Genomic DNA, 25,964 nt, shown 5'->3' on the forward strand with positions numbered 1-25,964 from the left:
CCTATAGGTGCTTAATCCTACAATCATTTGATTCATGTTTGCATATGAGAGTTTTGTGGGTGCCAACTGTAAATGAAACTTATGGACATGCTTCTGCTCCCATTAAAATCAACTGTAAAATTCCCTTTGTTTCAACTGGTGCAGGAACCTGTGCTTAAAAATGTAGCCCTGAATAGTTTCACTACAACCCGTCCAACTGTTATAGAACCAGGGTTGAAGGAATCCAGAAGTAGTAGATAAATGTGTGTTATGACGCTTTTCACCAACAACAGGGAAATAGCATAGAAAGTAGTTCAATATTTTAAGAATACAGATACAGTATGAGTCCCCAAAAAGGAACAAACAATATTTTGAAGATCAACAACTTTTATTAGTTAAGTCTATAGCCTTTAACTACAGATATTGATTTTAAAAAAAAAGGCTTTTACATTGGTCAGATTTTGTAAACCGGCGGAGAAAAGCAGCAAGCTTGTGGCTTAGTGTAGGAAGTAACATGTTTCATAAATTTGACTGAGCTCATGGTACAGAGCTTATCTTGCTTTGATCAGACAATGGGAAGTGGTTTTCAGTGTGGCCTCATGTTTCATGGCGTGCGCTTCGTGGTTTTCTGCCCCTACACAGTGTCTTAGCAAAACAGTGGTGATGAGGAAAAGGAATATCCTTTCATTTGGAGCTTAATTACTTGTTCTGATAGGATCTATTTTTTCTTGCTCTGTAGGCCTTCATAGCAGATGAAGGATGTGACGGGTTAGATCACAGAACCCCCCTTGGGAGCTGCCACCTGATGTGCCAAAACTACCACTGCCCCTGCTTTCCTGCCCCATCAGTTTAGGACTTCAGTGCCCTGCCTGGTTTGAGCCAGACTCGCTAGCCTGCCGCAAACCCAGACTCAGGTCTGAATCACGTCCCCTAACAGCTGTAGGCAGCTAACAGAAGTGTTCTTCCCTTTAACACTCAGATACCCAACTCCCAATAGGGTCTAAACCCAAATAAATCCGTTTTACCCTGTATAAAGCTTATAAAGGGTAAACTCATAAATTGTTTGCCCTCTATAACACTGATAGAGAGATATGCACAGCTGTTTGCCCCCCTAAGTCATACTCTGGGTTAATCAATAAGTAAAAAGTGATTTTATTAAATACAGAAAGCAGGATTTAAGTGGTTCCAGGTACTAACAGACAGAACAAAGTGAAGTACCAAGTAAAATAAAATAAAACACGCCAGTCTATGTCTAATACAGTAAGAAACTGAATACAGATAAGATCCTCACCTGTTCCAGAATGCTTCGTTTTACAGACTAATCTCCTTTTAGTCTGGGTCCAGCAATCACTCACACCCCTTGCAGTCACTGTCCTTTGTTCCAGTTTCTTTCAGGTATCTTTTGGGGTGGAGAGGCTCTCTCTTTAGCCAGCTGAAGACAAAATGGAGGGGTCTCCCCTGGGCTTAAATAGACTCTCTTGTCTACTTAGAATCAAACAAGTATGCAGCCAATATTCATAACTTTGAATACAAAAATGATACATGCATACAAATAGGATTAATAGATTCAGTAGATCATAACCTTTACAGAGATATGTTTCCTGGTATATGTAGCATAAAACACATTCCAGTTATGTTTTATTTATCTATATCTAAGCATATTTCCATAAAGCCTTATGGGTGGCACCGTCACAAAGGGTTTTTATTCAATTTTTTTTATCATGCATTAAACAAAAACTTCCTTAATCAATATTTTTATACTCTGTTTATCCTAGTCAGTTTATTCAGAGCAAGAGATCTTGCCAAATTATCTGCTTTACAGAAACCAAAAGAAAAATTAGTGCACTCTTGAATTTTATCAATCTCAGTACACCTCTACTCCAATATAACGCGGTCCTTAGGAGCCAAAAAATCTCTCCGTGTTATAGGTGAGACTGCGTTATATCAGAGTAGGGAGAGGAACTGCTTCCTGGCCCAGCTCACCTCTGCTCTACCTCCGCCTCCTCCCTGAGCATGCTGCTGCTGCTCCGCTTCTCCCTCTCTCCTTCCCTCCCTTCCAGGCTTGCTGCACCAATCAGCTGTTTGGCACGGCAAGCCTGGAAGGGGAGGGGAGGAGAAGCAGAACTAAGCGGCGTGCTCGTGGGAAGAGGAGGCGGAGGCGAGTTGGGGCGGGGAGCGGTTCCTCTGCGCCCCCCTCCCCTTACTTGCTGCGGCCCCCCTGCCTCAGCTCACCTCTGCCTCCTCCCTCGAGCGTGCTGCAGCTGATTGGCACAGCAAGCCTGGGAGGGAGGAGAAGTGGAGCTGCGGTGTGCTCGTGGGAGGAGGCAGAGGCGGAGCGGAGGTGAGCTGGGGTGCGGGGGCCCTGGGGAGGGCTGCAGCAAGTAACAGTTGGGAGCAGAGGAACCGCTTACAGTAACACAAATTCAGATATAACAAGGTAAAGCAGCCCCATCCCCCGGAGCGCTGCTTTACTGCGTTATATCCAAATTCGTGTTATATCGGACCGCATTATATCGGGGTAGAGGTGTATTAGAAAGGAAGGATCCATGCTCTTGGGACCTGATTCAAAGTCCATTGAAGTAGGTGCTGTCACATGAAATACATGTTCCAATATGATATTAATTTACTGGGTCAAAGGACACTGAGAGTCCTTTTATTACTAGAGTTCCTAGTAATATCTTAAGACAGTATTAAGATTTAAGAGGCTCCTTTGTCTTTTCAGTTAGAAGAAGAAGGGTAAATGTGGGACATGCAGGGATTTATAATTTCCTATATGATGTCTCACAAAATCATGCTGCTACACCACACTGTAATATGAACAACTTCATAGCTTAGAATTATTTTATTGTAGAATAACTGACTGTCATTCCAAAGCAATTTGGTGGAACATAAGGAATAAAATGAAAATGCCTACTATAATATTTTTATACTTGTGCATGCAGTACATTTCAAATATCATGTAGTATATATGTAACTAAATATTCATAGCTCATTGTTTCAAAGAAGCAGGCTTTTTATTCTTAGCCTAGCTCTATTCTTAGCTATAATCTGTTGCTAATGAGGTGCATATTGTATTTATGGATAATTTTGTTGCATCACATCAAGGATCTGATTTGCAGTTTCCGGAAAGGACTACCAGCAGAGCCAGTGATTAATCAGAACATAATGTAAGTTGCAGTGGGAGCATCATCTTAGGGAACTAGCTGAAAGTTTTCCATTGTTGAGTGTGCATTGGGATGAAGGAATAGTTCCTTGGTTTCCATCTGGCCAGTGGCACTCAGAGCATCATAAATCTATCACACGTGAAAACATCTATTGCAATGGCCAGTCCTGTGCCTGCTGAGCGTACAGTGATTGAAGCACTCCAGATGGTAATGGAACCAACGAGTAATGAGTGACTACAGAGCTCAAAAATCCAGTCGCAATAAAAGAATATGGATTCCTACTCTCTCTTTGCAATGGGCTGTTCTCTTCCAGTCAGTGACTGTGTATAAATGAGACTTAACACAACTTTGTTCTGTAATAATCACCAGGCTGTGTCCACTGGAATATGACTGTCCTGAAAGTTTGATTGCAGCAGGGCTTTCAAGATATGTGGCTAGTTCCCTTTTGAAGTGACTACCGAACTAATATAAAACCCTGCATTCTTCATGGACACCTCTGCATTGGTAGCTCATTCACCAAAGAGGTTGCAAGGCAGAATACTGTTTCTTGGTCTAATAAACAATTATGTCAGGCTAACCAAAGAGAAGGATTGAACTACTGCAATATTCTCATGTATTTTAGCTGCCATGGAGAAATCTAAGCTCAACAGATACTGCACAAATTGACAGCAGCTAGACACATTTTCTTTTTTACTGCAGTTTACAAAATCCAATAAAGCTGAACAGCTCTACAGATCAGCCATTGAGTTGCCTTGTTTGCTGAGAGTAGCAAAACGCTTGAAACAGAGGAGTTGCTGGAGATAATGTTGTATGTGCTGAGTTCCATATTGATTCATTTCTCAGTTAAAAATATCTTAATTTGGCATATTTTATTCTTGACATAAATCACCTGCTACTGTGTAACAAATTCCCTGTTGCAGCGAATTCTGTAAATTTTTATGAGTTTCCCTCCCTGGTTAAATACCCATTGGTTGTGATCTATAAACGGCTGGTGTACAGGACTTTTTGTCCCCTTTTCCCTCTTCTGTGCTCAACCAAGCACACTAATTGATTCCATATTTTGCTCCTGCATTCCAGGAACAGAAAACAAAATCCAACCTGTTTTGTGAGATTTCATGAGGAGTTCAGTTGCTAAAAGATTCATTTTCCTCAGGAAATGTGTATTGCATGCAGTCATTGTTAAAGATTTAATCCATAGAAATGTCATGCCACAAAGTACTAAATTTCTCCTCAAAATGAATTACAGTACTTATACTAATCCTATCTATGCTAATCTACCATTGCAACATAACTCATTCCTTTGACCTTTTAAAATAATAAGCAGCTTTTTTTTTAAAGTAACCAGTGTGGAATTCACATTGCATGTAGCACCTACCTCCTGTTCAGTGGGAGTAATTATTCCATCCTCTTATTTACTGCTATCTGTGATCAGTTTCCTCTGTCTCTGTTCTCATTTTAGGGCCTGATCCTGCACACACCCATACATGTGAAAAATTTAAGTCACGTGTGCAATCCCATTGACTTCAGTGAGCCTGCTTATGAGAATAAAGTTACTCCTGGATGTGTGCACAGAATCGGGGCTTTTGATTATAGATTTGACAGGGATGTTGTGCCTAATTCTCCTTTCACTTACCCTGTTCTTAATCAGCAGTAACTCCATGGAAATCAAGAGAATCCCACTGATGTAAAGCCAGCCTGAGTGAGATAAGAATCAGGCCCCCTTTAGCATTTTATTTCTGTCTGTAAAGGCTTACACATATCTGTGGCTCTGTAGAAATAAGTAGTAATATAAGAAAGTTACCTGTTTTTTGAAGAGTGTAACTAGAGCGGGGGAGGACGGCATCTTTCACGTGGATTTGCTCATACATTGCGCATGTAATTTAAAATGTAGAAAATTGAAAGTGTATGTTGCTGAACACTGGTATGTCAGTTGGGATGATGTGAGATTTATTTGAGGAAACTGAATTTGGGAAAGAGGATCTATTTGGCATTCCCAGAGAAGGGCTGAGAACACAGTTACTAGCTGTAACCATTTTCCTTAATCCCACAACAGTAACCTCTCCTTTGTTGCAATCCCCCAGTAATGAACAGGGACGTCAGCCAGACAATATGTAATCTTTTGTGCCTTCCTTCTCCTGGACCATTAAACTGTGTTCTTGTTTTTTAAAAAAATGTGGACGTAGAAAAGAAGGAAAAATTGGATCAGACTTTCACTTTCTGTGACCTAATCCTGGACCTCAGTGTGCGTACAGACTAACTAGCCAGTGTGACAGGATTCTTTCCACAGGGACCAGGGGAGTAAAGAATTCCCCTCTCCTCTTCCTCATCATGCAACTGTAGTTATGTAGCCCCCATGCCAAAAGTGCTGCTCCTTCATCTGGCGAACGGTTTTATAATCAGCTAGCCACCAGTCTTCCCGAGCATACCCTGTACACTGATGCCTTCTGCCCTGGGACACAGGAAGTCCTGCAAAGCTCTATGGTCCACAGAGGCTGTAGATTGAAGTCTCCCAGTGCTGTCCTCTTCCTTTCTGGAGCAGATCCTGCCGGGGGTGGGGGGACTGCTGAGGAGACAGCAGGATTTTGGCCCCCCTAAAGTATGTTAAAGGACCGATCAGTAGCTCCTCCAAGCAGACACCCCAGTATAGTCCAGATTGACTTTTGGACTGTGAGCATTCACCTCGAGTGCTTGTGGGAATGAAAGGGGCAATATCAGAGCTATGCAACATCCAGTGTTTTTGCTTCATGTGGGTTTGTGTGAACATTTTTTTTTGGTTAGATTTGTTATGAGTCTGCTACTCCTAAGCTTTGCGATTCCCCCCAAATCAAACACAATCTAGACTGCTGATCTTCATGTGTTTTCCTGTCACAGCCAGGTGAAGCGACGAGTTTCGTCAGCTTTCACTGTAAAACTATAAATTGGCTGTGGTTTGCCCAAAGGCTTTGCAAATCTCTCTAGAGAAAGTCTTGTCTGCGTTTAGAGTTGGTAACAAAATCCCAAATGGGGTGAATTTTACATAGTTGGGGGGTTTGTTACAATCATTTCCTACAGCTGTAGTTAATATTCAGTGTCTTGTTATGAGTAAGGCTGAACGGTGGCATTGCATGCTTGGAAGCACTCTGCTTTTTGTCTGTTGCAGGACAAATGCTATTTACTCACCTATGCCTTTTCTGCATTAGCAAAAATGGGCCCTTTAATTCTCCATTGATGCAGCTTCACCCATAGAAGTTAGGACTCAGATGGGTTTAGGCATTTGTACCCATGTGTTGTCTGATCCTGTTCAGTTGATCCTGTCTGCACTACAGCTTCTACTGTGTGAGGGGGAAATGGTGACCCAAACCAGTAGGGTAGGAGAAAGTCCTGTTCCATTCCTTCCCTGCCTTGTGAGTAATCTGCAAAGGTTAGGGAGGGTAAGTACAATATGTGTTTTTTACACATATTTTCCAGCTACTAAAGGAAATTGGGGGGATGAGTCCAGGCTTACCTTTTTTGGAATGTAGCTTATGTCTCCCCAGGTGCACAGTAACTAAAGCACCATCATCTTGGGGCATGTGGGAATGAAAGTTGTAGATCTTTTCTGGTAGCTCTATCCCTTCCAGTCTTTCTTTCCCAGATGACTGCAGCATACCTGTGTGAAGGCAATGCAAAGGGGATCAGGGACTGGGACAAAAGATGAGAGCAGGTTAAAAGAGACACCTGTCATGTCCTGACATTTTAGACTTGTTTCCTTTTGTCAATAACTTTAGGGGGGAAAAGGAAAATATTTCCTTTTTATACTTTGTGCTAGAGCCAATGAATTAAGAGTCGGGAAAGTTTTAGTTAATTAATCTAAACCTGAACCCTAGAAAAAGTTTGGAGCCTGATTTTTTCCGAAGGGCTGGCATCACACATCCCATCCTCTGTAAATCAGTGGGTCTACAGGTATTCAGCACCTCTGAGTATCAGGCCCACTCCCTTTTCCTATACAGAAACTGACATAATTATATATTTATTGTGCATGCATGTGTGCGTGGGTGCATATATAATATGCCTATAGCTATATAGTCTTTCACACAACTTTCACCTAGCTCTCCACTTATACATACTGTGTTGCATAATTCTATTCTATTCTATTCTATTCTATTCTATTGTTTTTAAATTTGCTTAGCGATTGCTCCCTGATTTTTAGGTTTAGATCTATGCTTTCTTATTTTTATTTGATCTGCCTTGACTTGACCTACGTATCTGGGGAAAAATATTAGCCACTTTAAAATTTTTCATTTAATGAAAAATAAAACAAAGGCTGTTTGATTTTTGTTCCTTAGATTGTTTGTCTTAGCTTGTCGTAATGAAGAATGGCTTCGTTTGTTTTCTTGTTTCCATAGGGTGACAACACAGCTTTACTGACATATTTTGACTCGGCAGCTAGCCTGTTTAATGTTCAGCAGATGCTGGAGAAGGATGGCATCATATTGGTAGTACAGTTCATACATCACAGCAGGCATTCCATGCTCAATGACATCATGCCCCAGAGCAGTAAACAGGGCTTGGGAGCTCCCCTGCCAATAGACAGATTCTTTTTCTTAATCCATTTCTTGCTGAAAGTGTACCTGATTCATTCCAGATGTACTCAGATTTAATGATTCAGGAAACTAGTCTCTTAAAATGAGACTTAAACACAATCTTCTGTTGCATTTCTGATGAAGATCTGAATTCCTGTCAGCTTCGAACCACGGGAGTTTTCACAAAGTTCAGTAAGTCTGTGAATTTGATGTTGGTGCTGTAATCAGTGATCAATTAGTGCTCTCTTAAAAATCAGGTTTTCCTCTTCTATGGAGGAATATATTGTAAAAGATTTGTGGCTAATTTAACATTGCCACAAATGCCTTCCTTCAGATATAACTCACTGTAACAGATAATGGCACCGTGGAAAGTAGTAACATTATACTGACCTGCAGTACTTATTTATTGTTACTGCCCGTGTCTTTAATTTTTTATTCAATAATCATTCTGAACAACTGTTCTACTATTCAGTATTAAATGACCGCATTCTTTGATTGTGACTGGGTTTAATCTGTAAATGCTACAAAATCAGAGGAATTTTTTTCCTATTGTTTGCATGAGCGCAAATAAAAGTAAGTTGTTGATAGGATACGGATAAGGCCTACCCATTCTCCCTCTCAAATAATGGCAACTTCTAAACATTAATGATTAGAGAGCATTGCAGCTAGCATGTCCTTCACTTGATGAATCCTTTGTTAGTTTTCATCACTTGCTAAAGCAACAGATACATCTAGATTTTACTAAAGGATCTTAGCCTGCAAGCTGTGAATCTAGTTTTTTAAGTGTATGCAAATACTGTGATTTTGAACTTACTGGGAAATAATTCACATTAATGATGTTTTATTTTTTTTTCTGTGTACTTGTAATTACTAGATGATCCTAGTAGTTTGCCATTTATGTCTTGATAGGAGAATTTGTTTGCTTTTCAATCGTAAATGTTTAAGATTGCAGCATTTGGCCTCTTGAATTCAGTGCCTACTTGGGCAGAAGTCCCATTGACTTCCGTGGGAGTTTTATTGAAGTAAAAATTGCAAGATTTGACTCTAATTGTTTTAACATTTTAGATTCAAATTTTTAGTGGGGTCCCAGCCAGGCTCCCTTCTGTGCGAATGCAATTTTGCAAAAATTGCGCCTTCATTTGTTTGCATCCATAATTGTGAGAGCAAATCATACCATTTAGAAGGTTATGTACCTGCAAATCTGTTACTTAGCCATCTCAGTGGTGGGATTTGTGCCTGCAATTAACTGCAGCCATAACAATGCAGGTACAGTTTTTGCAGTTTGTACCGAAACAGTGAGAAGCTGTCATTTGAAATATGGGCCTTAATTTTAGAATGTGGTGAGCAAATAAAGATTATAAATAAAATGGGCTAAGAAGATAAATGCACTAGACATATCTCTTTATTTTGTGGAAAAGTCCTGCAGAATTTACAATGATGAATTCACAAGGATCAACTTTAAAGATGGTATCTAGAATATTTAACCCCAAATTTACTGCTCAATCACAAGTTCCCCAAACCACTTTGGGGAACTTGTGATATAATTATGGATACTAGAGTCTAATATCTTCTTTAGCTGCAGATGTGTGAAGCATAGAGAGTCTTCTCTCGTGTTAGCTTGTATTATCACTTCAGTACCATTTACCAGGAGATCCTGTTCCTATAAGCTCGTTGTATGTGGAAATCAACTTGAGGTCAGCGTGTGGGCTCTGTGTAGTACATTGAAAGGATTGGACTCTTAAACGGAGGTGGGTTAAAGTCAGAAGTGAAGATGCAAAATTGCATTAGATAAGCCCACTCGTGTAAATTAGTAGTTTTAGAGGGTTTCATTCTGAGTTGGGATTGAGTAAAGCAGAACGTGCAAACATAAGACCCATGTAAGTCCCAGGCACAGTGGTTCCTTGGTAGAAATCCTAGTAGACTCCATAGGAGTTCCTTTCATTTAAACTATTTTCAGTGTTGAAACGCTGCTTGGTCAGACGGCCAACTTCCCGACGATACCATGTGTATGTGTGCGCGTGCTGCTGCGGGCGTTGGTGATACCTGCCATGGTGTGGGTTCATGTTAAATTAATGGTAATTAAAGGATGTTTTTGACTTTGCTGCTTGCACTCATCTGAAATTCCTTACTGTCGCTTTCCCCTGACATGCCACTAGAAGGGTCTTTTCTGAGCCACTACACAACTCCTTCCCAGTGACATCCTCCATCTTTTCCATGGTAACTAAAGGTATGGCTACACTACGGGGACTATAGCAGCATAGCTACAGCACTGTAGCTACAAAGGCATAATCCTGTAGTGTGACAGCCTGTGCTGAAGGAAGGGGTTTTTCTGTTGCTGTAGACACACTACCTCCCCAGCAACAACAGCTAGGTTGACGGAAGCATTTCGGTTGACTTAGCTGTCTCTATGGTGGGGGTTAAACCAGCCCAGCTACATCACTCAGTGGTGTGGATGTTTCATACCCCTGAGCCATGTAGCTATGTTGACCTACATTTTAAGAGTAGACCAGGGCTAAGTGGAAATGGATTCCTTTTATAATAATGATCAGATCCAGATTGGTGGTGATTAGGCTGCTTTGTTATCTCTGTTTGTTTATTTTCTAACTTACATTCAACATACAACCTTTTACTTCACTCAATTATCTCCATTTAACTCCTATTACTATGTTTTTGGGTCTATTAACCCTTTATCTTATGCTTATTTAGGAACTTTTCTGGTTCTAGACTAGCCAGAATGCCTAAATGTACTGCAAATACCTAGTGTGTGTGTGTGAGAGAGAGAGAGAGAGAGAGAGAGAGAAAATAATATGGGATAGATGTATTACAAGTGTGTTTGGAAAGACAGATTCAAGATAAATTGGTATGTATGTATTTGCATTGTGTTATCACCTAGGAGCCCCACATCCTGCTCATTCTTTCACAAACACAGACCCAAAAGATAATCCCCGCCCCAAAGAACTTCCAATCTAATTATTGTTTAGTGGATGGTTATAACGTCTTAACATTCCTTTTCAGCATATAGTTGATTTCTAGATGTTGACTAGCCCTCTTTGTTTTTGTCCTTTTCAGCAGAGAAGCTCAAAGTAAGAGGATTTTCAGAAAGTTACTATTATGTTAAAATAACTTTCCATTTTTAGGAAACAAAACAGAAGAGCATTTATCTTTGAATATTACTATAACAATACTTAGCCCCTATATAGCACTTTATTGTCAAACCACTGTATAGGCCATATCTATCTAATCCTCACAATAGCTCTGTCATGATATAGTAGGTTAAAATAAATATCTCAATTTTACAAAAAGGGGTTAAGTGACTTGCCTAGGGCCAGCAAGATAGCCAATGTCAGCGCCAGGGTTAGAATTCAGACATTACTATGCTGGTACCATTATGTACACATCTCATGTGTGATACGCATTTTAATATTGATTTTGGTCTCAAACAATTGAAGGTGGAAGGAAGAAAGTGAGCGAGTCGCAAGGCACTAACTTGTGTTCTCACTTCTGATTACAGTGTTGATGACAAAACCCCCTATCTGGCATTGGGAGCAGTAAAGAACATTTCACTTAATATCTCCATCTCTAACATTGGGGATGATGCCTATGATACCAACGTGTTCTTCAACTTTTCCAGGGAGCTCTTCTTTATCAAAATGTGGCAAAAGGTAAGAAAGGACAATCTCCCTGAGGACAGGCTTCGTAATATTACTGCTAACATAACTAATGGATCTGGGGACAAATTGAGATCCACTGTTAAACAGCCACATCTCCAAGGAACTCCATGAGGTTATACCCACTTATCTTAGGTCTTTACTTAAGCTATTTGATTTGTGAGTTTAATCGATGGTGTTGATGGATTTTGTATTTCTACATATCATATTGGACTGATGTGTTGCTGGTGCTGAGATGGCTATGGGAATGAAAAAGAAAGGTGGTTGTTTGGAAAGAGCTTGGTTGTTTTAGAATTCACATTAGAATGTATGGGATTGAAAAACAAAACGAGTCTGAGCTTTGATTTCTTCATGTTTAGATTTACACCTTTTTCTCATGGGCATAATCTGATGTAGGAACTAAGTTTTTTAAAAATATTAATTTAAATCAACTTTTAACATAGAGGTGTGCCAGAGATGGTTCTGAATGGCAGTAACACGTGTTAAAGAAATTGTGAAGAGCAGACACTGTAAAATATAAGGGGAATTTTTATCATTTACTTTTATCTCAAATGGCTTTCCCAATTGTTCCCTCTTTGCTGAAGCTCTGCTATTGCTTGTTGGTCACATCACGCTTAGCTAACACAGAGAAGTTAAAAGCTACAGCACAGATGGGGCAAAAAGATATGGGTGAAATCCTGGCCCCACTGAAGTAATGGGGCCAGGATTTCTCCCATATATTTTAAAGATGGATAGTTTTTGGTTATAAGGAAAACTCTTCCACTCTAGGGTGGGGAGGTGGGGAAACACTTCTAATGGACAGTAATTCTCTTAGCCTTCAGTTTTGAGCATTATAGCCCATTTTCAGGTACTTTTACAAACTTCAGAGCAATAGTTCTGTGTTGCTCCGCGTCAGACAATGTACATTACATGTATGCTGTAGCTCTTTGACTAAACAAACAGAAATGACAGTTGCCAATACACATTGTGATGTTAACGGGAATTTTACATGTAGATTTCTAGGGATTGTTCTGGCTGCCATTAGAGTGTTTCCATTGACTTCAGTGGGAACAGGACTAGGACTCAATATATGTGCTTTGAACAGTTATATAGTTTCGTTCTGTAGCTAGGGTTGAATGTCTTTTACACATGAAATAATTAGACCACTAGAGGCACCTCTTTTGTTCCTTTTGGCAAGTACTGTCTGGGAACAAGCTAAAGACGATACTCTGTTGCCATCGATGCTCTAGCTTGCACCTGTGTCTAACACAGTCCGGAGGTAGATGTGAGGAAGCAATTTCTGGAAGCAAATGAGAGATTGCTTTAAGGTTTATCTCATTCTTTAGTGAATCTTTCTAATATAAATTAGCAATTGTTAAGAAAATGTGCCCCACAGATCAAGTGAGCGTAAAGTTTTACATTTTCAAAATGCCTTTGCTATACTGCTTGCAGTGTAACCTCTGCTCTTTTTTGATGCGCCTGCAGTTTGTGTTTCTCTCTCTCTCTCTCTCTCAACAACTAACCACTTTGTAGAGTCTCATTTAAAAATGATAGAGTGACAGGAGTGCTGTTGTGCAGTTTTACTCTACAGCAGTCTCTTTCACTCAGCTCTCTCATTAGGATAAAATACTCTGCCTTTGGCCTCATAATTTATCCAGATGGGAACTGGATTATAGTTGTGCAGAGATTGCATCAGTACCAGTGTTACTTACTCACTTACCTCTGTGGATATGATTTGTCTGAAATATTCTTAATCACAAATTCCATGGTCCACTCCCATCTTCTGACATCTATACTCAGATTGTAATACTTTTTAAAAAATACATATTTTGTTCCTGGTTGAAAATTGCCCAGGCAAAAATCCAGACATAAAATACCAAATAAAAATGATGACTCACAAGAATCCCCCTAGTGGAGCCGTTTTTGAGTGAAAGAGTCTATTGTTGCACAGAAACTTTTAGCAACAACTGCGGTTTAATGAATATCACCCAAGTGGAGAGGGACCAACTACATGATATTCTTTCTCAGCAGAGGGGAATTTTAGGATTAAAAAAACATGGCTAGCATGATGGGCTTTAATAATCTGCCTCTGATATTCTTCTTGATGTACTGTTAAGTGTCTCTCCGGTGTGTTTTCAATGTGTCTCCAGAGTAATGCCTCATAGATTTAAATACAATGAACTTACATATGGTGGTTATAATTACAAGTGAGGGGACAATAGTTTGAGATTTTACAAAAGCCATCTTCTTAGACAAAACAAAATTGGTGTATAAGGGACATTGAGACAGAATGCCTAAGATTATGGCTTAAGGAAAATGTTGGCCTAACACCGTAATTATTAAAGTAACATTTACTTAAACAAATGTGTTATTGTTGCTGCCTTTTTTTCTTGTGGAAGAAAAAAACCATGTGCATGAACCAAGACAGTGACATTACTTGGCAGAGCTACTGTTGTTTCTCATGGTGTGAAAAAGGGTACACTGACTGATATTGAAAAGACCTCATTTATTCCCCTGTCTGTTTTTTCCTTTTTGCTCTACAGCCAGTTGTCCTTCGTGCCATGGATGAAAGCCCAAAGTTTTCTTTCCATAGCTTCTGACAGTCGATCCTTTTTAATTGGGAGACGCATTAGGCAGAGGCTACTATAAGGGGTTGGCTTTTCAAGCCTGTACACTTACTTATTATTTTACTGCATCTCGAACCCGTTGCTTCTCACCATTATTAAACAGACTCAACACTGATTGTCAGCATTGCTGATCACTTGACGCACACTTTTTTTTAAAATATGGAAAATGTTCAAACATAGACTGTAGTCACAGTATGCAAAACAAATAAAATAAAAATATAAAGTTGCATAGATATTATATAACTGCTAATAACAGATATTATACACACACACACACACACACACACACACACACACACACACTTTAAAATTCGTCTCTATATCACTCCCTGTTAAGGTTGTCTGATCCTTCTCATGATAAAACCCTGGTTTCAGTTGCTTATAGCTGTGCTGAATTTTAACCATTTGGGCTGAAATTTTTCATTCTAGTTATCTGTCTCAAACTGAATATTGTAGGAAAATTTCAACCCAAAAGGGTTCAACCATCTAACCTGGGACCTGGGCTCACCATCTCTAGGCTGAGTTATGTTGGCAGGACATTGCCCATGTGCACCTGTTCTGAGGATAACTAGGACATCAGTCTCCAGGGCTGTCAAACTATTAAAATGAAACTTTGCAATTCTGAAATTTTAAACTGGAAGGTTCAATGAAGGTGTTTTTGGTTGGTTGGTTTTTTATTTATTTTTGTCTGTTTTGAAGTTTGACATAAAATGCAGGTTTCAGAGGAACACCCCCCCCCCACCACAACCACCAGCCCAGCTGCCTCTGGTGAAATGCATCCCCAGGGATCCCTTATCTCCGCCCCTGTGGCAGCCCAGGAGGCAGGGATAAGGGATCCCTGGGAGGCAGAGGGGAGTTTGAGGGCTGGCTCCCACTCATCACCATCACAGCGCCTGGGTGCCTCTGTGCACACAGCCCCAGGGAGGGCAGGGGAGCCCAGGAGCAAGAGACCGAGAGTAGAGCAGGAAGAAGCAGCTGCCCTGTAGGAAAGGGGAACGGCAGAGCTCCCCGCTCAGCAAGGCCAGAGGACGGATGATCCCCAACATGCTGGCAACTGGGAGCTGCCCTCACACCTGTCAGGTTTGCTCCCTGCTCTGTGCAAGCTCTACAGGGGCCAGAGCATGAAGGGGAAGTGCATTTGGCTAGGCAGTAACGGTGCTTCCAGTCACTGTGCTGGCTGCCTGCAGAACGGCTCCTCTGTCAGGAGCTCCGGGATACAGCCGCAGGACTTCCGGGACCCAAGTCAAGTTGGAGCCACGTGCACACAGGAAAACAGTAGGGCTGGACCCCTTCAGCTCTGCAGCATCCTGAGACCCTAGGTCTGAGCCCTAGGTTAGCACAGTTGGTATGTGGAGGCAAGGGGCATTAGTGTTGAGCTTAGGCTCAAGCCCGGGCGTACATTGCTGTGCAAGCATACACTATGAGGCAGACACCTGGCATGTAAGATTTCAGTCCAAACAATTAAAGTTTGGCTAAGTTATAAGCGACTGAAAACTGAGTCTTATAATGAGAAAAGGCAGGCAACCTTAATAATAGTTGGAGCTTCCAATCCCACCTATACTGAAATTTCAGAGGCAAGCAATCATTTAGCGATAGCCCATTCAAAAACAGGAAATTATCAGTCGTGATAATACCTAATGTATTTATAGCACCTTTTATCTAGGATCTCAAGGTTATACATAAGGATATTATTATTTATACAGTCCCACAAGGATGCATAGCATGGCCCTTCATAAATAACTCTCCTGCCCCCAAGTGTTCACTCTCTAAGGACTAGATTGAAGTCTTTGCTCCTAAATCCCAAGTAAGGTGTGAAGGACAGCTGTAATCACCCAGAGAGACCTGTGCAATGGAATAGTGACTCACGCTTATTATTCATTTTCATTACGGTGGCACCTGGAAGCCTCACCGGAGATCCATGCCTGCCTTGTGCTGGGCAGTGCACATGTACAATAAGAGACAGCTCCCGTCTGGAAGAATTACAATCTAAATGGACATCACCTAGGGTGGGTGAAAGGAAGCATGATTATCCCCATTTTATAGATGGGGAAGTGAGGCACAGAGATTAAGTGACTTGCTCAAGGTCACACATAATATCTATGGCAGTACCATGGGAATTTAACTCAGATCTTCTGAGTCCTACTCCAGTGCCTTGACCACAAGACTAGACACTCCCGCCCCAGTATCTATTTCATCCATCTTTCTCCTCTTCTCTTTCCTACAGCCCCCCTTCTCCTACAGAGAAGTAATTTGCTGCAACCCTTTATTAGCTACAGCTGACTTTCCTACCTTGCATCAGCTATATTATGCATTTCCATAACGTCTTTCCTCCAAGTGTGTGGAAGCACATTAACTCATTAAACCTCACACCACCCCTCTGTGAAAGTTATTTTGGGAGAACTGAGGCCCAGAGGGGTTAAAGAGCTTGTTCAAAGCTACCCTAATGTGTAAGCGGTAGAACAAGGAATAGAACTCAGGAACCCTGGCTCTCTGATACGTGAGACCAGACAGCTTTACAGCTGTGTATGGGTGTGAGAGAGCATGTTCTCACATTGATGAATAAATCATCTATATTAAAATGCATCAACTGATGAAATGATTCAGTGTGAGGATTAAATTTGTTGTCTTCAATAAAAAAAAATCTCAACTCTTGATTCAGAATGGTATTTGTTACTGTTTTTGACAAAGAAATTTCTTTGACCCCTTTTCTTTGTCACTTCAGATCGTAAACTAACTTTCCATTTTCATAAAACTAAAAGTAGGGAATTAGAAGATCTATATTTTATTAACCAGTGCTCTTAATTATGTTTCAGAGAAAACGTTATTATTCAGAGGTTGAAAAATCGCCTTAACAGTGGTGATCAGAAAGCTTTTGCTGGCACGTGTGTGTATGGGACAGAACACTGAACCATCAATTTCTGCATAATTTAACTTTCATGTGAACTGATGTAGTGTGCTCCTTCAATCTGTCCACAAGAGGAGAATGACATTTGCTGATGATGGTTGTCAGCAGCAAGCATTTCCCTAACCATTCCTTAGCTGGTGTTGAAAACGTTTAGCTGCTGATGTAGACAAGATAAAAATGTTTTCAACAATGGTACAGTAAGAGTGACAGAATCTGGAGGCACCATGCCATACTTTCTCTAGCAGTATTGGAAACGCACTCAAAAGTAGTAATAGTAATAATAATGCTTCATTCTTACATAGCACCCCCAGATCTCAGTGTTTTATAATGAGAGGTAGGAATCTAGGCACCTCAACTGTTTGTTTGCAACACTAGATGTGGGGGGAAGAGGTCGGGGAAGCCCAATGCTGACAATCATTTCCCACTATGGGTCATTTCTTCATTTTAGGCAGACCCCATGAGTCCATAGTCAGCCACCTCTAATGCCTCTGTTGAGTCTCATAGGTTTCCCAAGCAACAGCTGAGTTAAATTAACAAGCCTCAGGCCTAGAGCAGAGTGAATATATTGTGAATCATCTATTTGAGAGATTTAGCCTGTTTTTTCCAGAAGAAGGCCATGATTTCCTCAGTTTCTTCATTATTCATATTCATTTAGTGAACAGGTTTCTGATTTTTTTTTTACACTGATTGTGAATATTCTAAATTCAAGCCATGTTTCTTAGTTCTGATTGGTCAGATAAGTTACATGATATTGTTTCAGTTCCCTGGTTAGCTGAGAGCCCAAACATTTCTGGTGTGAACACTGAAATTCTCTCTCTATCAGCATTAGTGGCAGTAAATTTGATTGCTCACAGGTGTATGGAATGAGAACACAAAAAGGGGGCAGAGATTGGTAAATCAAATTATTTCAGTACTGGTGGAAATGTTCTCATGTTAATTTCCTAGGTTTACTCTGGTCTGTTTCATGGCTGCTATTCACACTATGTAGGCAGCAGTTAAACTGACAGGAATCAGGTGAATTCCACCCTGCTGCTGTTTGGGAAAAACTCTGAGCAGCAAAAGCAAGGAATGAGAGCTATTCTTGAGGGAGGAGGGCATAAGAAGGGGAGACTGGGATAAAGGAAAGTGTGGGAGTAATCTGGAGCGAGAGAAAGAGAGAAATCCTTTTCCCTAGCAGTAGCCAGAGAACAGTTCTGGGGGCTTCAGATTTATCATACACTTGTTAACCAGAGGCTGAAGTGAAAGTAGACTATCTATTGCTTAAAGACACAACTGTTGGTTATCAAATGCAAATCTCCAGTTTGTTATCAAACTTTAAACCACCAGTAGGGTGACCAGATGTCCCGATATTATAAGGACAGTCCCGATATTTGGGGCTTTCTTATATAGATGCCTATTACTCCCCACTCCCTGTCCCGATTTTTCACATTTGCTGTCTGGTCACCCTAACCACCAGGCATAAGCACCGACTTTCACTTTTTCTGGGTGGATGCTCCACCCCTACTCCGCCCCCTATCCTATTGCACCCCGCCCTCGTTCCGCCTCTTCCTTCCCCCACTCCACCCCTCCCCCCAGCACCTTCCGCCTGCCAAACAGCTGATCAGCGGGTGGCTGGAGGGCGCTGAGCACCCTTTTTTTTTTCTGTGGGTGTTCCAGCCCCGGAGCACCCACGGAGTTGGCACCTATGCCACGAGGTTTAATTCTGCAAATTCTTTTCTTTTAAACCACCACTTCTCATTTACATCTTATTTTTAGTTAACTTCACCCAAAATATATACAAATAGTAGATCGCTGCCATTAGAAAAGCTCTCTGTAGTCCCGATTCTACATATCTTCTTAAAAACGATTTAATAAATGTCCAGTGTAAAGATTTGTTACTTTTTATACCTGAGTTTAATCTGAAATTTAAACTCCACTTAACTGGGGTTTAAGTAGGGCATAGGCTATCTACTGGCCCCCTACACAGAGGTGAATTTCACCTATATATATATATTTTTTCCCATTATTTTTAGAAAAATGTTTTCCTCCCATTGGCCAGTGCTGCCATGTAACATTGAATCCAGTGCATATCTACAGAAGAGAGTAGTTCTCAGTGTATTATAAGCTCGTTACACATGATCACAGTTGTCTTTACATAGTCAGTCCTCCAGGGAACGGATTATTCTGCCCTGTCTTTGTGGGGAGCAGTTTACTCCCATTTCTAATTCTTCTTCTTGCACTGATTAAACAATGTTTTTCTAGGTCTCTTCTCCCAATACCCCATTCATTAAGTGCTTTGTAAACAGCATAAGTTCAGTATGGGAGCTTAGATGGCTTTAAGGTTATACAGTTCATGGGTCTTCAAATGTAATAACAGGCCTGTAAAGACACAGAAATGGTTAAAGTGAAAGGAAGAGGATGAACTACGATCATTACAGCTTTTTCTTTTGTGAGCAAATATACATTTATTTTGCAACATGCTTAAGTAATCTCTCCCCCCGCCCCTTCAATTTAAATTCCTGGTTCTACTCTTAGCTGGAACTGCTTTTAACACTGAGGTTTAGCAATAATTTAATAGCATTCAGAGTGACAAACCTTTTGGAACAAAACATGTCCCCTGTCTCTTTTAGGAGTGCGGTTTAAATACCAAATTAAACCCAGCTTAATGACCTTTCTAGAGGCCATTAAGGAACAGTCAGCTTTCAAGGGCTTATTCTTTATAGCACCAGGCAGTTGGTTCTTCGCTTGTTTTACTTGTAACTTGAATCTAGAAGTTTATCAGCCTTTGCTCCAAAAGGTCAGTTCCGTTCTCTTAGGAGTTTCTTTTGCTCACTTTTAAGACAGGCGGCTCAAGATGGTGCCAGGAGATAAATGGCATCCTGAACTGAAATTCCAATAGAATTGTAACCCTATATTTGTTTAAGTGGTGCTTGCCCTGTGGCACATTGTATATCACTGCTCTGTGGCAGGAACTGATGGTAATTGTTTGCTTTCATCTACTTGCTCAAATATCTCCTGTGGTGTTAATAGGATCTATAAATAAAACTGAATCCCACTCATTTAATTTTTTTTATTAACATAGGGCATGCTCCCACAGTCCTTTGGCAAGCAAAACTCCGAAGTCAATGGGCGTTTTGTCTGCATAAGGGCTGAAGAACCAGGGTGCACCATGTAAAGATGTTCTGAATATTGCAAAGAGCTTTCAGAAATATATAAATTCATGGAGTTTAAGGTGAGAAGGAAAAATCAGATCATCTAGTCTGTCTTCTTTTATATCACTAGCCCTTAACATTCACCCAGTTACCTATACTGAGTGCAAAAGTGAACTTTTAGGTGCAAGTGGAAAAAGCAGGGGCTAGTGTTATTCAGAATGCTGTAAATGATTTGCTTTCCTTTTGTTTTATTCCGGTGCACCAGGGCATTGATGATGCTGTCTTGAACTTCCTGACTAGTGCCAGTGTGAGAAAAACTTCACTCTGCTTGGCCCCAGAATGTTTCTTTCTTTCTCCCTTCTCTGTTCTGTGTTACTCAGACTCTTCTCCCTTTCTTTGAGAGTAAAATGAAATGCTCTCAAAGGTGCCTTCGTTTTTCTTGGAAATTAAGTAATGCACAACTCTTTTCTCTCCTTCCCCATCCCTCTGCAGTAACCTTTCACCTTCTGAAGGGATTCAAACAGGATCCAGGTAAATTCATGTTATCAGAGCTTAGTATGCTTGTCTCGGACATAAAGGAGTTTTCTCACAGGCTGACAACGCTGCATAAGGCTGGTAATGTTCTTTCAGTACAGAAAAGAGCAAGAGCGCGAGAAAACACTTCTTGTGACATTTCATAATGCATGGAGGAGTGAAGCATACAGATGAAAGTTTCAAAACATAACTCCATTCAAATAGGGTGTTAGGTTGTTTGTTTTTTTCCAGTGCTTGATTCTAAATTGATAGTTGTGAGTAAGCAACATTCTCTCAGTAATGTCAACAGACCCATAACAACCAAGCTCTGTGAAGTTTTAAACCAGGCTGATTCCTGGTCACAGAAGTTTTGCAGAGCAACCTTACTGTGGGAGGAGTGCGGAAAACCTGTGTATGAATTTGACTACAACCATCTGCAGAACAGTAATTGGATAATTTCCACTTAGCAGCGGGAAAAGAGAGCCTGTGCTACAAAGCTCTTCCATAAAACAGGGCAGCACCTCTTAAAAATAAAGCCTTACAAGTGAACTGCTAAGCTTTTATTTTAAAAAAATCAAACCTGTTTCAAGATACCAATTCAATAAGTAATGGATTATATATTTAGACTTCAACATTGCCATTAGTTTATGCAGTTTTCATTACATACTATACTCTCTCCCTGCACTGTTTTAGGGATTGACCATATCCTCAATTGTTGCTGTGCAAAACCTGTTAACGTGTCTTGAGTTCAGGATTCTGTAGATGAAGGAGCCGAAGTAAATGAATGTGGCTCTAAAAGGCATTTCCTGGAGATTAATAATTGACTTGGAGGGATTTGGCTCTAGGTTGACTTAAAATTAATTAATCCCCAGGAAATGCTCTGTGCCAAAGTAATTATTGCTATTATAAGCTAAATATTATTTTTTACACTTTAAAAATTACCTTTGGGGGCTTTTTTTCTGGCTGTTTTCTATCACATTTTCTGCATCCAGCTAATCTTTTAAAAGGTTTTTCAGTTACAGGGTTTTCTATTAGATTATTTTGCAGTACATGTAAGAACTGATACCAACTATATTTGCTTATGGTATTTAATATCTTCCTTATAAAATTAAGCAGCGGTGAATTGCGGTGTTTAAATAAAATTTGAATACCATATTGTTAGTGTTCATGAATCACTCTTGTGTGTATGTTTGGTCAGATTACAGTATGAAAACACAGTGGAAAATTAACATGTTCTTTGTTATTCCTTTATGAAATTAATACTGATTCTTGCATTTTATTTGTCATTTTGAAATTTTTTCTGCTTTTAATTTTTAAAAACAACTTTTGTGGTGGCTCCTTGTTTCTCTGGTCCAGGAGCCTTAGTCTTTCAGGCAGGAGGGGCCCAGGAACCAAGGCCTCTCATTCCACCAGGTCCCAGCCCAGGGTCCTGTGTGAGTTGACCCCTGAATAGGGGGCACTTCGAGCAGGAAGTCTAAAGGCATGTCTATACTTAAAAGCTTACAGCGGCACTGATACAGCTGTGCTGCTGTAAAAACACTCGTGTAGCCACATTAAGTTGTCAGGGGCGAGCTCTCCTGTTGTCATAATAAAACCAGTTCAAGGAATGGTGGTAGCTATGTTGGCGAGAGAGCATCTCCCAATGACATAGCACTGTGCACATGAACACTTATGCTGGCAAAATGCATGTTGCCCAGGGGGATGTTTTTTCACACCCTGAGTGACAAAAGTTTTGCTGACATAAGTGCTAGTGTAGACTCCAATATAACATTGTTGGAGACAGGAATCTCTCTCTCTCTCTCTCATTTTTTCCCCTTTCTTTACTGATTTCACCCCACTTTTGGTATGCAGAAGCATGTAGAGCCTAGCTGAGGATATGGAAGCTGCATGCCATTGACTTAGACACCATGTAAGAAAAAGTATGAAAAAGATGGAGTTTAATAGACAATGTAGACCATTCAAGAGCTGCAGCTTCACATTTCTGTGAGCAAAGGATGCATCATGGTTTTCAAACGTCTTCTTATAGGAGCTTACTAATTAAAGATCTGTCTATAACACTTGTATTTTTGGAGAATGTGTTTTGGATTGGTTGCAGACTTTTCTTTAAATTTTCATTTAAATTTTTCCAGAGGAGTCTGTGCTCTAACTTAAAAATTTTACAGCAACTTATGATTTCTTAGGTCTTGAGGTTTTAAGGTTCTGTATACTGTATATTCTGTAATTAGTTGCAGATTTCCTTGGTTAAAATGATTAGGCTCAGATTAAGAGGACACGGAGCTGGAACTCATTTATCTTATATGTAATTTTTTTTTAAAATGTCACTTTTCCAGAGTTTAGTCTTTCTTGAGTTTGCCCCTTCACTGTTCCAGTATCTTTAGAGCAGTGGTTCTCAACCAGGGGTATGCAGAGGTCTGCCACGGGGTATATCAACTCATCTAGATCTGTGGTTCTCGACCCCCAGGGAGGTCACAGGATGGCTTTAGGGGGTTCACAAGCGCAGGGCCGGCATTAGGCAGTAGCAAGCAGCACATTTGCCTGGGGCCCCACAGCATAGCGGACCCCGCAAAGCTAAATTACATGCGGGTGACCGGGTTCAGGCTTGAGACTCCTGAAAGGGGTACAGTAGTTACTCCTGGGGAAGTTCTGCAGAACTGTGGCTCAGCAGAACCCCCCCCCCCCCCGGCAGAATCCCTTTGCTTCCTTGCAGAAAATTATTTCTATGGGGAAGCAAAGAGAAGCTACATCAGTGCTCACTCACCCCTCCTGGCAACTCAGCAGCTCAGATGTGTCCAGACAGTCAGGGGGAGAGGTAAATCACTGGGGGGATGCGGGGGTCTGGGGATGGACATTAGTCCCAGCTCAGCAGGGCTGGGGTGCGGAGGAGGAGAGAGACAGAATTCCCCTGCACGGAGCAGCTGGGGCTGTCTCAGATCAAGCCCCAGAAACTTCCCCTTGCTGTAGGAAGCTTTGCACCACGGGCGGAGGGAGGGGCATCTGGGTGCATGGGGTGGGTGAGGCTCAGCGGGCAGGGGCCTATGGTTGAGGGGGGCAGATGGACAGGGGCTGGGCAGACAGGGGGAGCAGCTCCCTGTACAGTGACCCCTCCCCCCACCCACACATCTGGAATCCCCCTCCATATCAGGAGCCCCCCACATCAGGAGCCCCCCATACCTGGACCCACACCCCACTGAACCCCAACCAGATGCACCCTGATCCCCCACCCCACCAAGCCCACTCCCCTCTACTGAGCCTTAACCACCTTCACCTCACCCCACCCCCCATTGCAGAGTCCCATTCTCCCTGGACCCAGAACCCTGCACCCAGCCACTGTGCACGCAGATTCCCCCCTGCACCCAGACCGCCTACAGAGCTGCCCACACCAAATTGCGTCACGCAGAACCCTGGTATTCTTGAGAGAATTCTGCACTGAAAAATTTTAAAAATTAAAGTTCTGCAAAGTTCTGCATATTTTAATTGTCAAAATAACACAGAAACACAATAACAATATAATCACACCATTTTCAATTATTTTGTTAATTGATTTCAAAATATTTGTGAGCAAATAATTGAAAATGGTATGACTATATTGTGTTATTTTGACAAATAAAATATGCAGAATTTTAAAATATTGTGCACTGAACATTTAATTTTTTGGTGCAGAATATTTAATTTTTTGGCACAGAATTCCCTTAGTGGTAATAGTCTGGAAAGGTTGAGAACCACTGCTTTAGATCATTTCTGAGTGGGGTGTGTGCTGTCTTGCAGAGCAGCTTGATCTGTAAGAAAAAGGTTGAAGGCTAGTACAAACTTTAGAGATATGTGGAGGAGGTGACCTGCAGATCTGGACTGGGCTAAGGGTATGCTAATTGGTGTATTCTCAATAAATGCGGCATGTTGCCTTTTCCCCTATAAAAAGATCTTGTGTGCTTTGTTTAAGCATAACAAGGCTTTGCATTCAGTAGCAATAAAATCTCGTGAGCTGCACTTCAGAGAATGGCAAAAATCTTACAAGTCCAACTGATTCTGTGAAATTTCCAACTGCATCCAGTTACTCCTCTAGAGATTGGTGATTGGGCTTCGGTGCTAGAGAGAAGGACACTGGACCCTAGTACCCTGAAACAGGTCTCTGGTGTGTCTGGAAGGTGGTGAGCAGTTAGTGTGATTGGCTGGCCTGCTTTTCTCCCCAGCTATTGTGATCCTGCTACCTGGAGACTGCATCCTGGCCAGGTACCTGCGTTTTCTACCCATGTGACCACAGGAGACCTCTAAGGGCTGCTAATATGAGCTCTGAAAAAAGTCTCTGGATTCCTTGCAGGAAATGCAGAAGCACAGTTCCAGTTCTAACCAAGAATATGTTTTCTCATATGGGCAGTTCATAGAATCATAGACTTTAAGGTCAGAAGGGACCATTATGATCATCTAGTCTGACCTCCTGCACAACGCAGGCCACAGAATCTCACCCACCCACTCCTGTATCAAACCTGTGTCTGAGCCATTGAAGTCCTCAAATCATGGTTTAAAGACTTCAAGGTGCTGAAAATCTTTCAGCAAGTGACCCATGCCCCAGGCTGCAGAGGAAAGCAAAAAAAACCCCCAGGGCCTCTGCCAATCTGCCCTGGAGGAAAATTCCTTCCTGACCCCAAATATGGCGATCAGCTAAACCCTGAGCATGTGGGCAAGACTCACCAGCCAGACATCCAGGAAAGAATTCTCTGTTGTAACTCAGATCCCTCTCCATCTAACGTCCCATCACAAGCCACTGGGCATATTTAGCACTAGTAGTCAAAGACGAATTCATTTCCAAAATTAGGCTATCCTATTATACCATCCCCTCCATAAACTTATCAAGCTTAGTTTTGAAGCCAGATATGTCTTTTGCCCCCGCTACACCCATTGGAAGGCTGTTCCAGAACTTCACTCCTCTGATGGTTAGAAACCTTCATCTAATTTCAAGTCTAAACTTCCTGATAGCCAGTTTATATCCATTTGTTCTTGTGTCCACATTGGTACTGAGCTTAAATAATTCCTCTCCCTCCCTGATATTTATTCCTCTGATATATTTATTGAGAGCAATCATATCTCCCCTCAGCCTTCTTTTGGTTAGGCTAAACAAGCCAAGCTCTTTGAGTCTCCTTTCATATGACAGGTTTTCCATTCCTCAGACCATCCTTCTCTGTGCCTGTTCCAGTTTGAATTCATCCTTCTTAAACATGGGAGACCAGAACGGCACGCAGTATTCCAGATGAGGTCTCACCAGTGCCTTGTATAATGGTACTAACACCTCCTTATCTCTACTGGAAATACCTCGCCTGATGCATCCCAAGACCACATTAGCTTTTTTCACAGCCATATCACATTAGTGGCTCATAGTCATTCTGTGATCAAACAATACTCTGAGGTCCTTCTCCGCCTCTGTTACTTCCAACCGATGCCTCCCCAGTTTATAAAAATAGTTCT

At 41.3% G+C, this 25,964-nt stretch overlaps 1 protein-coding gene across 3 annotated transcripts in view; it reads left to right on the forward strand.

The window, feature by feature from the left end:
• ITGA9 (integrin subunit alpha 9) overlaps nucleotides 1-25,964 on the forward strand; it is a 298,314-nt gene that overhangs the window by 175,028 nt on the left and 97,322 nt on the right. For all 3 annotated transcript variants that reach the window (XM_039526656.1, XM_039526655.1, XM_039526654.1), the window contains exon 18: nucleotides 11,196-11,346. In XM_039526656.1, coding sequence (XP_039382590.1) covers nucleotides 11,196-11,346 — 151 coding nt within the window. The remainder of the gene's footprint in view (nucleotides 1-11,195; nucleotides 11,347-25,964) is intronic.

This window comes from Mauremys reevesii, linkage group 2 (assembly GCF_016161935.1).
Source record: "Mauremys reevesii isolate NIE-2019 linkage group 2, ASM1616193v1, whole genome shotgun sequence".
Classification (NCBI taxonomy): Eukaryota; Metazoa; Chordata; order Testudines; family Geoemydidae; genus Mauremys; species Mauremys reevesii.